The sequence below is a fragment of the Ambystoma mexicanum genome, chromosome 3p (genome assembly GCF_040938575.1).
Source record: "Ambystoma mexicanum isolate Mex_15411 chromosome 3p, UKY_AmexF1_1, whole genome shotgun sequence".
NCBI classification, from domain to species: Eukaryota; Metazoa; Chordata; class Amphibia; order Caudata; family Ambystomatidae; genus Ambystoma; species Ambystoma mexicanum.
The window spans coordinates 688,904,849-688,917,812 of NC_090925.1; the positions used below are offsets into that span (position 1 = coordinate 688,904,849).

The 12,964-nt window shown below is 44.8% G+C and overlaps 1 protein-coding gene across 2 annotated transcripts in view; it reads left to right on the top strand.

Annotated features, from left to right (window-relative positions):
* The window catches only part of UNC5A (unc-5 netrin receptor A), a 1,152,281-nt gene that overhangs the window by 750,618 nt on the left and 388,699 nt on the right, over positions 1 to 12,964 (top strand). For both annotated transcript variants that reach the window (XM_069651483.1, XM_069651482.1), the window contains exon 3: positions 12,016 to 12,159. In XM_069651483.1, the coding sequence (XP_069507584.1) occupies positions 12,016 to 12,159 (144 nt within the window). The remainder of the gene's footprint in view (positions 1 to 12,015; positions 12,160 to 12,964) is intronic.

Below are 12,964 nucleotides of genomic sequence, written 5' to 3' on the forward strand. Positions count from 1 at the left end.
CTAACCTCTTTACCATGGATGGCCCTAAATGTCAAGGTCTCATCTATCTTTCTCCCTCTCTGAGTCTCTATGTGCACCTTGCAATGATGGTCATAATAATGTTTTTAGGATGGTTCCTGTAGTCTCTCAGACTCTCTCCCTTTCTCTCCTTTTCTTCTCTCTCTCTCCCTCTATCTCATTCTACCTATTTCCTACTCTGTCCCTATGATCTTCTTAATCTGTTCTATCTCTGCAACTTCCTTCCTCTACCTACCACTCTCTCTAACCTCCAAACTTCCTTCCACAACTCCTGACCCCCACTTCTCCCGTTCTACTAGTCACCTCTCTCGCTCTCTCTCTCTCTCTCTCTTTGTCGTGCTTTCTCTCCTTCATTCTCTCTCTCCACTCCCCACCTCTCTGCCTCTCACGCCTGCTCTCTGTCTCCTGCTCTCTCTCTCCTTCGGCTTGTTTCATACTCTATCCCTCCGATCTTCTCACACTCCTCTTTTTTCTATCTCTACTCCTTCCTTCCTCCACCTACCACTCTCTCCACCCTCCAAACGTCCCTCCATAACTCCTCACACTTCCTTCTCCCTTTCTGCTAGTCACCTCTCTTTCTCTCTCTCTCTCTCTGTCCCTCTCTTTCTGGCTCCCTCTCTCTCGCTGTCTCTTTCTCGCTCTCTATTTCTCTGTCTTTCTTGCTCTCTCTGTCTCTCTCTTTCTCCCTCTCTCTCTCCACCCACCCGTTGCCTACTCTGTCCCTTCGATTTTCTCACACTCCGTTCCATCTCTCTTTCTCTCTCCCCTCTCCATCTGTTTCACACACACACACTCCACTCTCTCCTACACCTCTTCTATCTCTTGCACCCCGCTTCACTACCACACTCGAAATCACAACTTCACTCTCTCCACTTGGTTCCCACTTTCTCTCAAACACAATACCTCATCTGCACTGCTATCCAATTCCTCCACAGACTGTTCTGCACTAAGCTCAACCATCCATCCTCCTCCTGGTCTGTCAGTCCATCACACCTCCTGACCTCACCCGTAAGCGCTTTGAAACACATTATGTATAAACGCTATATAAATAAACCATCATATCATATCATACCCAAACACCCCTCACTTCTGGTGGCTCCTATGGGTCTTTTATACCTGTGACTTCCTGCCTTTAACTGGCACACCTCCCCCATTGGTTCCACGTTCCACCTGACTCTGGGGCTCAATCTAATGCTGTCTTTGTTCTGGGATTGGACCATTGTGGTGCAAAGATACATAAATCCCTCTTAGCCCCACCCCCATCTTGTGTGCAGCTATTTGAATAGTCTGTGTTATGGTGTCTGCTGGATGTCAGGTCAGCTTTCTGCTTAATATTCTCTTAAGTGAGTAATGCTCCCCTCTGATGACAGGCACGGAAATGTTAGGATCTGTCTGGTTGTTGTCAGTTCACTCAGTATGACAGTGCATGCTGATCTTGGAAGTCCTGAAAGTAATAAGGAGAACTCCAGTCAGAATGGAGGGTGCATGGCATTGGGTGATTGAAAGTTGGACCGGTCTTCACACTCAAGGCACATTCAGGGGATTTTTTAGGGACTGGGGCCCTCCCAACTCCCCACTCGGACATAGGACTGGCTCTGGCATATGAGACCAGACCCTCCCTGTTTTCCCCTGACACGGTCAAGCCCCTGCCCCTGTTACATAGGACACAGGATTAGTGTTACATGTTCACTTTGCGATATTTACACATTGAAGGTCGTTGGCTGAAATCACTTCAACGACTGACTGTGTAAGTACTTCCTGGAAAAGAAAAGTATCTAAAGATAAAAAAGGCTTTTGGTGCAATTTTCTTGATAGCGCTCGAGAAGGTCTTATTCTTGTAGCTCTCCGATACTGGTCTTGGCAGGTTATTTTTTTAACATGTTCTGTCAATCGTTTAGAAGTGAGTAGTGTATAATACGCGCATTGGACAGAGTGCTCGACGAGTCCTGTCGGCTCCTGCTTACCTGCAAGTTTGTTTTTCAGGAGCATGCACATCCTTAACTTCAACCACGCTCGGAAAGAGCTTTAGCACTGTTTGGAGCTGCAACAGCCTTACTGTGCTCTCATTGGCTTCAACAGCAGTGCTAATTCATTCCATTGGTCAGTACCAGGAAAAGCCCACCTCTGGATAAGGAAGAACAATATCTGCAGCGACAGCGCGCATTCGCTCGCGCGCATTGGGCAGAATGCTTGATGAGTGCTGTCAGCTGTTTGCTCATCTGTGAGCCAGTGAAGGGGTGAACTCCACTCCCTGAGTAAGTATCCGAGACTTCCGAAGTACAAAAGTGAACATGCCGGCTAAACAAAGATCTAGGACCACTAGATATAAACTAAGACAGGAGCAGGAGCCTGTGAACACTCCCTTACTAGTTGAACCAATGGAAAACAATGTAGCACAGTCTCCATCCCAAATGGGAAATAACATGGAAAAGGCAAGAAACAAAGAGGGCAAATCACGTCTTTTACCAAGTGGAAATGGTGGTCTCCACCTCTCTCGCTTGTCCACTATCAAACGCAGAGGACTTAATAGATAACGTGTTACAAGAACACCAGAGCCAAGACTTAGGGCCTCATTACACGGATGGCGGTAAGGGTTTACCGGTACCGGTAAGGGTACCAGTGCCGGTAAACCCTTACCGCCTTACTACGAGGTCCCTTTGTGGGACCCTACCTTAACAGCTGGTTTTACCAGCCATTAAGGACGGGACCCGTAAAGGGACCTAGGAGGTAATTACGGTACCGCAATTTGCGGTACCGTAATTACCGCCTTCCCTATTGCCATTGAGCCCTATGGGGGCAAAAATAGAAATGGGAAGTGCCATGGTGAATGGGGAATTACCGCCCCCACACACCTTGGAATAGGGTGGTAATTCCGCCATTCACCAATGGCGGACTCGGTAAAATACCGGCGGCAACCATGGCGCTAATAGCGCCATGGTTACCGCCGTCCGTGTAATGAGGCCCTTAGTATCATTTGAAGATATCGACAGTAACTGGCTGTAAAATCATTGCTACTCTTTACAGTAGAGCATGGCTGTCCCAGTAGAAGCTGCCATCAATGATAATGGTTCAAATACGGTAATTGAAGTGCAGGTAATTCGATGTAATACTAGCCTCGAATCGCCTGAAGATATAATTTGGTTATCTGCATCCCCTAATTTGTTAATGCACTCCTCACCACTGAAATTGTCAGATGAAAGCATACATACCCAAATTATGTATGCAGAAACACAATCTTCTTTAGCATCATGACAATTTGCCAAGACAATTCTTTCAAAACTGTGCTGGCGAATATTGGATACCGTCCACTCACCAACAAGTTGCCAGAACAAGGCACCTGCCATGAAGGATGTCGAGGTGAAATCTCCAACACCCGAGAGCAGAGAAATTGATAGAGATACCTGATACTTGCAATGACAATAACCTTCAAGAGACGGCTAAGGTCTGGGGACCACAGCCTGGCGCGTTCTAGGGAACAGCGCTTGGCCAAGCGGGCCCTGCCTCGCCAGGCAAGACAAAGGGCGGAGTCCACTGGGTCCCTAACTGCTGGACAAACAAATGAATCTAAACCTGACAAAGAAAACGGCACATACAAAAAAAAACAATCAAAGAAATGAGGCAAATTAACTTGCTGGCTGACAGCTACTAATTGGGATAATGAAGGAGCGGTCATATCTGAGCCCAACGAACCACCCTCTGCGTTGGATAATACTAGGCTCGGACTGGCCTATAGGGCAATAGGCCCATGGCCGAACCAACAACGCAAACTGCTGGTGTGGGCCAGTTTTTTTCGTCAAAGCGGGACACTTTTTGGTCCAATTTGGGCCAGTTTGATTAGTTACTTTACTATGCAGCTAATAGTTTGACCAGTGTTGCTGAGTAAATATTCTTGAAAATGTATAATTTGCATCACATTTTATGAAAAAACTCCCCCTTGGGTACTATTGAAATATTGGCACAAATGGAATGAAAAGCCATTTGCAAATGTGGGCCACTTTTTCATTGATGCCTTTCTATTGCCCAGTGCGACCCTGGATAATACATGTAGCACCAGTGCTTCTATTGCTCTGCAGTCACTCAAACCAACTAAAGCCATAATAGTAGCGGAATCGCAGAGAATTCCCACACAAGCACCGGGTGCGGAAGATCACAAAGGGGTGATCTCGCGAACAGATGGCAAGTTTCTAATTAAAAACAGGAACCAACAAAAATTGATTTTCTTGGCTTTGCCACTCAGCATTCCTCTCTATCTTGAATTACAAACCTCAGCTGCGAGTCCTGGTCTCTGAGGATGTTTCTTTCGTCCAACCATTGAAGTGCACAAACCCGAACGTGTTGTGAATACACTGTAAGAATCCTGGAGATGTGCTACTCCTTCTCAATTTCCAAGACCTTTTGTATAATAGCGGGGCGGACCTGCAGTTAGATAAGGACGGCGAAGACATTCAACTACCGCTCCCGAGGGCATCCGGAACCACAAACGGGCGATCTATTGAACTTTGCTGACTTGCAAATAACTCAAGTGTACAACTTTCTGATATTCAAAACACCTTAAAGAGGTTGGAGGACTCTCTCCCTGTAGTGCTGTCCCGGGCAAAACTGATTATCCCCCATTATGACCGGAATGCCCGAGAGGTTGTGCACATTTTATGGCACCAAAAGGGGTCTTTAAGCCTTTTAACACAGAATGTAATTGTATAATTACAAGCGACATGGCTAAGGACCAATATAAATATCGATGGTTATGTCACCTACCACGTCAAGGCTAAGGAAGGGAAGAATTTTAACGTCAGATACTGGCCTCCCGGTGCACTATTTAGTGAACATATACATGAAGTATCGCAGGATCTGCTTGCTACATGGGCTGTGGGAGTTGGAGAGGACGTGATAATCATGGGAGTTGATTTGAACTCGCATTGTATCTGTTAAGGGGTGTTGAAGGGCTGTGGGGGAATAACTAGTCAGTGGGCCTCATTCCGAGGTTGGTGCTAGTCATGGCGCTATTAGCGGTACCGTGTCCGCCCTGGTTCAATGGGGACTTACCGGTCTAGTCCGACCTTTGCGGGACCGGTAAATCCCATTGAAAATGTCAATCCCCATTCCCATTTGAGCCCTGATAGGGCTCAATGGGGAGGGTGCTAATAACGGTACCGTAAATTACGGTACCGTTATTAGCTCTGAAGTCCCTTTGCGGGTCCCGTCCTTAATGCCTGCTAAAACCAGGCGTTAAGGAAGGACCCGCAAAGGGACCTCAGAATAGGACGCAAATGGATTACCGGCACCAGTGTCATTACCCGTGCCCAGTATCCCTTTGTGCCCGGGTCGTAATGAGGCCCAGAGTCATATGAAGAAATCTAGGTCTAACAACGCTGGAACAACCTGGAAGTGTTTTACCAGGAACTGGATCTTAAAATGCATAATGGTCGTACAGAGGGGGATAAGCCAGGAGATTACACCTGGAGACAAGGTTCCAGGAAAGCAAACTTAGATTTGTTTTTTGTCTATACTACTGTATTGCCCATGGTGTTTAATATTTGTGCTCATTGGAATGGTTGGAGTGATCATGCTCCACTGTCTTTGGTACTAGACAGTGATTCAAGTGCTCAGAAAAGGTGCATCAGAGATGTTGAAATCAATCACTCAGACAATCATATTAAGTGGTCACTCAATAAAATAAAACACGCAACAGACGCAACACTTGCCATTGATTATACAAATCTACCTGATTTTGTGATCTTTGTATATAGACGAGATAGAGTCGGGGACATTTGCATTCTCAGCATACCATGCTTCATACCATCCCTCTTGTAATATGCAAATTGAAGGTAAACATATTATAGGTATGACAAGGTAATTTGTGATAGAAAACCCCAACTCAGACAAGACTTAAGCCGACTTAAAGTAAGCCAAGCAGGCATCTCTGCTCAGTGGGGCGAGATGAAAAGAGTTCAAAATGCCTGCAGAAATTGGTTGCTTTGGTAGCATTAGCACGCACACAGTGTCAAAACATGATCGCAGTCCTAGCTGCCAAAAAATCGAAAAGTATATGGCAACTACTTGGGCAAGCAAAGGGCAACAGAGCACCTAAGGTAATCAACCCCGTAAGTGAGGAAAGTGTATCAAGTATTTAAGTGAGAAGAATCTGAGTCAAAAACCTGAATGGGCTGCTTCAAATTACACCACCAATAACGGTTCTCCTTTCGGCATCGATGTGTGAAAACAAAATCAAAATATCGAGGCTGAGTACCCCAGAAGGAAACACACCGAACACGGGTTACAAAGGAACATACAAGGTACTTTATTTTATACTGAATCCAGTTACTAAGAACAGAGCAAAAATCAGCCCTCAGTGCAACACAACGAACTCCAGCGTGGTTCAGTGTGTTCAGTGAGAGACGCTGTACATTAGAATGGATTGGTTTTTTATACTTTTTGTGAGCACGATGTCCAGCCCCACTTCGGGTTAATATTCCACTAATACATCACGATCTAGGGTTCATGCCAAGTCTCGCACATCTGCATATAACTGGTTTGCTTTTAATACATATATCAACAAGCCTATACGGCAACTGTGTATTCTGGGATTTTCCATGTAGGTCTTCTTAAACATTAATACAATGTAGTTGAACAAGTGTTCTATGTTCAGTATTTGAATACATTGTTTTTTAACATATGCTCGCGGATTAGTTTCATTGCACGAGTAATCCTTCACACACAGGTCAACGAAAGACAAGGGCCCTCATTACAACTGAGGTGCTAAGTGCACCAACTTTACCACCATGGTGTAAACTACGTTTACACCATGGTGGATGGCGGATTTACCGCCCCATTACAAGGTGAGTGGGGCGGTAAATCCGCATTTCCCATTTTCCCTTCCCCATTCCCATTTTTGCCCCATAGGGCATAATGGGAGTGGGGAAGGCGCTAATTACGGCACCGTAAATTACGGTGCCGTAATTAGCACCAAGGTGCCTTAGCACCATGGAATTTAACGCCTGCAAAAAGCAGGCGTTAAGGTGGGAATCAGGCGTTAAGGGTTAACGGTGGCGTTAACCCTTAACGCCTGAGTTGTAATGAGGGCCAAGGTCTCAGTTCACGACCTCAACAAGTGGCCTGGAGGCAAGTTACATATTAGCTACATACAGAGGTCAATACGGCCATGTTCTATTTTGGAATGACATTGTCCACCATTTTAACTCACAGGGTGACTTTACAAAGCGAACCTAAAATGGCGGATTAATCTAAAATGGCGGCTTACATTGATTTTTAGATCAGGACCTTGCAACATGGATTCCTTCGCAAGCGACTTGTGAGCAGCTTGGCGTAGGCCAATATACATATATTTATTGAGATAGGAGGCGCAATATAATTTCTCATTTGACAGATGAGGAAGACATAAAGCATGGCATAAGTAGTGTGCTCTTGCACCTTGAAGCGTCTCCTGTGTGCTAGATGGAATTACCAATAATTATTAAAGACCAAATAATCGACAGAGCGAAGAAAGATGGTAAAATACTGCTTTAATCTCAATCAAATAAAGCAGGGAGAAATACAGCTATCAAAGGTGGTGCTGGGTATTCACAACTAAGTTTGCTTACACAGGGTTTATATATTTTTACATAAATCATTCATGACGTCATCCTGCGTGACATTTCACAAACACCTAACCTCAGGAGGGATTGGATTAGGGGAACATATCTACTTATAGAATAATATAAGTGTTAATATCCCATTGGCTGCCCCGTGTCTGTAGGACACGCCCTGAGCTACTTCTGTGTACGTCACATACTGATTATAGCAAAGAATATGGCAGCGGGCTAATAACTGCAACATTGTATATGAAAGTGCATGGCAGGCCTTGTGATTGGTTTGCAACCCTATGCAACCTTGGACTTTCGGCTCGTCTAGCATCACATGGACAGAATGAAATGCAGGTGTTCAAGCTTCATTAACTTGTTCTTGGTTTTCTCAATTAGTCCATTGTATGTCATCGACCTGATCCTTAGCCAAGGTTTCGCATTTTTTGTCGACCTTGTAGTCTGCTCACTGTTCTGGGTAGGCTCTAATGAATAGCCTTTGTTTAGAGTTCTTCATCATGTGTCAGGAAACCATGATTTTGCTAATTTCAGCCTCTCAATTACTGCTATACGATTTAATTCAAAAGGGTGCCATTACCCACTTCGGCCTTAAGAGACTTGCTCACTCCACCTCAAATAGGCTTTTGCCTTTGTGGTTGTCCAATACATGGCATCCTCAAATGTCCTTGCCCTCCTAATTTTAGCAGAAATATGTCTCATGCACGTGGTCTATTCATTTGTCTCTCTCTTTGTGCATTGCGCCCATCTCTCGAAATAGCCTCCTTGACTTCATGCCAATGTATTCCCTTACTCTGGATATGAAAACAGCTTCTTCATCAATTATTCTATTTGCGATCCGAGGCTCGTTTTGAGGTTGCTGGGTTAATTCTTTAACACAGGCCGTTGTCCATTTTCTTCCAAGGGTCGTCCTAAATATATATATATATATATATATATATATATATATATATATATATATATATATATATATATATATATATATATATATATACCTCGATTTAGCAAGCTTCTACTGGGTGTTTCAACCTTGCATTAGAGTGTATTTACAGTTAATGGTCGACAAGTTACTTCATCTTCTTATTTTCACGATAACATGATCTTATGATACATGTTTCTCTTAATACTTCTGTTACACCATCAGTCTTAAGTATTTTCATATAGTTTTGGTTTAGGCTTATATATCTTCTTTATAACATCATATTGCTGTTGTCAAACTTTTGTTTAGAGTTCATCCATGATCATGATTCTCATAGCCACTTCCTGGCACTTAGGCAATTGGCAGCCTTCTTGGTAACTTTCTTTGATTGTCTCAGCATGAGGGTGTCTTCTGAATGGCTGTCTAAGTGCATATCATGTTTTGTACAATCAGCGCTGTATGGACATGCCACATAAACTTGTGCATGAATTCCCAATGGTGGCCCTTTGTCTGCTACTCCAAAAGGATTGTGGTGAAGGGGCAGGAACTAGAGAAGAGGCCTCCACGTGCTCCTCTTCAGTAGATTAAAGTCAACAAGGGCCACAGGACCCGATGGTCTAGCAAGCATAGTCCTTAAGCAAGATCCCACTTTCTGGGCAATGCTTTTGAAGATATTGTTCGACATGGTAATTTCCGAGGGTAAGATGCCTGCATCCTGGAGTACCTCTACATTGATCCCGGTGTTTCAAAAAGGCATGTCATCATCCCCGTCCAGCTACCAGCTATTATCTACGCTTGATTTATTGGGAAATTGTTCTCCTCATTTCTGCTCAAGGAGCTACAAAAATGGGTGGGAAATACTGGTCTTTTGGATAGGTTTCAGTGCTGTTTCCGCCCTGGATATTTGACATCCCACAGTCTTAGGCTGATTGACCATCTTACGGACAGTGCACGAAGGAAGGAATCTCCAGGACTTTATGCTCTCTTTGTGGATTTTAAATCTGCCTTCGATTCTTTCAATAGGAGACTTTGGGAGAAATTGGAGAGAACCGGATATCCTAGGATATTATATTTTGTGAAATGCCTCTATACCAACACTACAGCCAGAGTGAGGTTGGATGGTGAGGGAGCCTCGACAGCACCCATTCCCATAGCTTGTGGAGTAAAACAGGGTTGCATCTTGGCTCCCTTTCTGTTTAACTTATACCTGGCTGACCTACCTGAAAGCCTTGCGAAAGCTGGGAGTATGGCACCTAAAATCCACGCAGCCCACTGTCAGGTGTTAGCTTATGGTTAGACAACACTTTCATTGGAATAAGTCGGACGGTCAAGGCTTTATGGGAATATGCCGAAGATATATTTTTTATAATAACAAAATTGAAGGTATTTTTGGAAATAAAACATTGCTCACCCGAGTTTGGTTGTTAACTGTCCGGTAATAGAATATATTTCTGATTATAAATATCTTGGCATAGAATTGGAACCTCAACGAGGTTTCAAAGGCTGTATAAGGACACGTTAAATGAAGACCGCCCAATTGAGATATTTGATACACCAATTCACGGTGCGAACGGGGGGGTGGGTTCTCCCTTGAGGGAGGCAGAAGCCCATATTTGCAGTGTTTTGTTCCAGCAGTCACATATGGATTGCAATGTTTGACGTTATCCATCTTGAATGGCTGCAATGTATTGGGGGATGTTTCTGGCGGACGATACTAGTTTTACCTCCTTGCACTCCGATGGCCATCATCAGGCTGGAGTTAGGTTTGCTGTCCCTACATTCTGCGGTTTTGAAAAAGCAGATTGGGGAAACCAACCTATGAGAAGAGCGTTATTAAGTTCCTTGAACAGCTTGGTTGGTCGCTAAATGGTTGCCAAGGGTTCCACGCTATAAAAAAAAAAACCTAAGCAAGAAGATAGATCTGTAAGACTGGGGTGAGAATTTTCCCCATCTGGCTTCATGGAGGAGTTATTATGGCTTTGTAGCAGAGACGCTATACATTTTTTATTTAAAATTTTTTTTTAACGTATTTGGTTTTGTGTTCGTCCAAGAGCCTGCCACAATTTGTGTTATTGTTGCGAGTACATCGACTGCCTCTACTGACAGTGGTAGGCCATATGAAAATGGTTCCCAAGACCGAGAGGTTCTGTCGGATCTGCCAGTCTCGCTTAGTGTTGGAAAACCCTAAACATGTCCTAACTGAATGTTCTGAATTGGGACATGTATATATGCGCTACCTGGGTCAATATGTCCATCAATTGGACTCAATTAAATCTAATTAATTCTGGCGAAAATGAGGCAACACTCAAAGCAAATCTTTTAAGCTGGTTCTATACAGAGTTTGGTTGGAAGTTCGTTCAAAATGACATTGGGACAGAATGAATGAGACAATGCAACACGCACCGTAAACGTATTGTAATATACTGTACGTTTCAAGCACATTAATACATATAAAAAAATAAAATAATAATACATGTTATCGCATTTTCTTTAGTTTTGTGTGTTAAAGGTTTGTTACAAACCAAAACATACTATATATAATATAAATAACACATATATACCCTTCCCGAAAAAAAGATGTCTTTATACTCTGCATAGAAATTACAAGAAAATGGACAGGTATTTTCCCCAAAACAAAAAGTCCTTAAAAGTTGCCAAAACAGGCTTATTTTCCTCCATCGCAATTGTTTTAAGTGGACTCACAAATGTGTAACGTCTTCTTGAAGCAGGGGCTGGGCAAAGCAAGTTCCCGAAGAGTCAGCACCAATATTGCCTGTATAGTCACTTCGTCCCCTAGACATTTCTTACCTTGTCTCTGCCAAAAAAACAGGATGCCAAGCACCAGCAAGGACTGTGCAACAATTGTCCTTCTCCAGACTCTACACCAAGTATCTGCAACCCTGAGCAAGTGGTCACCTCCTGCGATCCCACAATATCGCTGCCCAAAGGGCCTTCTTTCCCAGAGAATTGACTTACCACCCCAAGCAGAACCTCCTAGGGCCAGCAGCAACCAAGCTGATCCCCTGGGTAGGGAACATCAGGCAATCGGGTTCTGAGGCCAGGCATCCCAAAGTCGGCAGGATAGCCTCTCCAGCTCTCTGCAGGGCCTTCCCACATAAAACTCCAAGTGTTTAAGTGCATCCACCAGAGAGTCCACTTTGGTAAGGTCTGTGAGCCTCCCGGGCAAGAAAAACAACTTAATTCAGGCATAAATCCATTCAAGAGGTCAACCACGATCAAGTGCCATCAGCCGAAGGTCAGACTTAAGTAGGAAATAGGGAGTGTCAGGGGTGTCTTTATCTCTTCAAATGGATCTATCAGACACAAGAGCTCTCCTCAGGGACACATTACTGTGTAGCAAGGGTTTGAGAGCTCATTGTGGTGTTCAACCACCCTGCTATCAACTCCAGTCATCTAGTAAGGAGGCATCACAGCTTGAAGACAAGACACTCTAACGAGTACCTTCTTTCCTCTACCCTCCAGGTCTTCCGGTGATGGCAGTGAGGATCGAAATCTCGCGTCAGCAGGTGGAGAAGATCTTCGGACTGGAAGAGTACTGGTGCCAGTGCGTGGCCTGGAGCTCCTCCGGCACGACCAAGAGTCAGAAGGCCTACATCCGCATTGCGTGTGAGTAACGGTTCTGAGTATTGAGTGGGGTGGTGAGTGTGAGGAGAAAGGGTCAATTTACGCACTCAGCGGTGTTAGAGGCAATGTCCATGCTAGGCACGACGCTCCGAATGGCTTGTTAGCATTTGAATATTCCCGCCGATGAGGTGTACATGGACACTGCATTGTGGTCCGATGTTGGGTGCTGTTTGCTGGTGAGTTAAGATCCAAGCATGCAGGGTGTGCAAACATCGCTCTAGGCCTCAGTGCTGAAGATTGCGCATGTGTGGGAGGAGGACCTGTATGATCATGACACTAAGCTCTGGTGCCAACCTACAAGACGGGTTTGCATCCTGCGTCTCGTCAGATGTTTTGGACAACTCCGGTGATTCCGAACCATTGTATATACCTGATGAGAGTTGTGGGTTCAAACACCTGGAGAGCCAAAGATGGTAGGCCCCCCGCACTAAGACATAGAGATACACTGTATTGGGTTCTGCCATTGGAATGGGCGGGGGAGGCTTATTAGTGAAAGAGCCTCCCCCCACTCCCTCTGTTAAGGAGTACAGACACACCGCATTGAGTTCTGCTGCTTGAACGGTTTGAGAGAGAGAGGCGCCCTCTGCCTCTCAGCCGCATAGCCACACTGCATTAGGCTCTGGTCCTGGGAATGGTGATAAGTAAGAGAAGGGGTGCTCATTGACTGCTCACAAGGCCATTGAATGCCCCGTCTGCACCAGTGGAGCTGTGCCCGTGATAATTAGGAGGTGCAGCGTGTTTCCCCTCGCAGCCTCCCAGCCCTTGAACTGGCAGCCAGGGCCTGGCA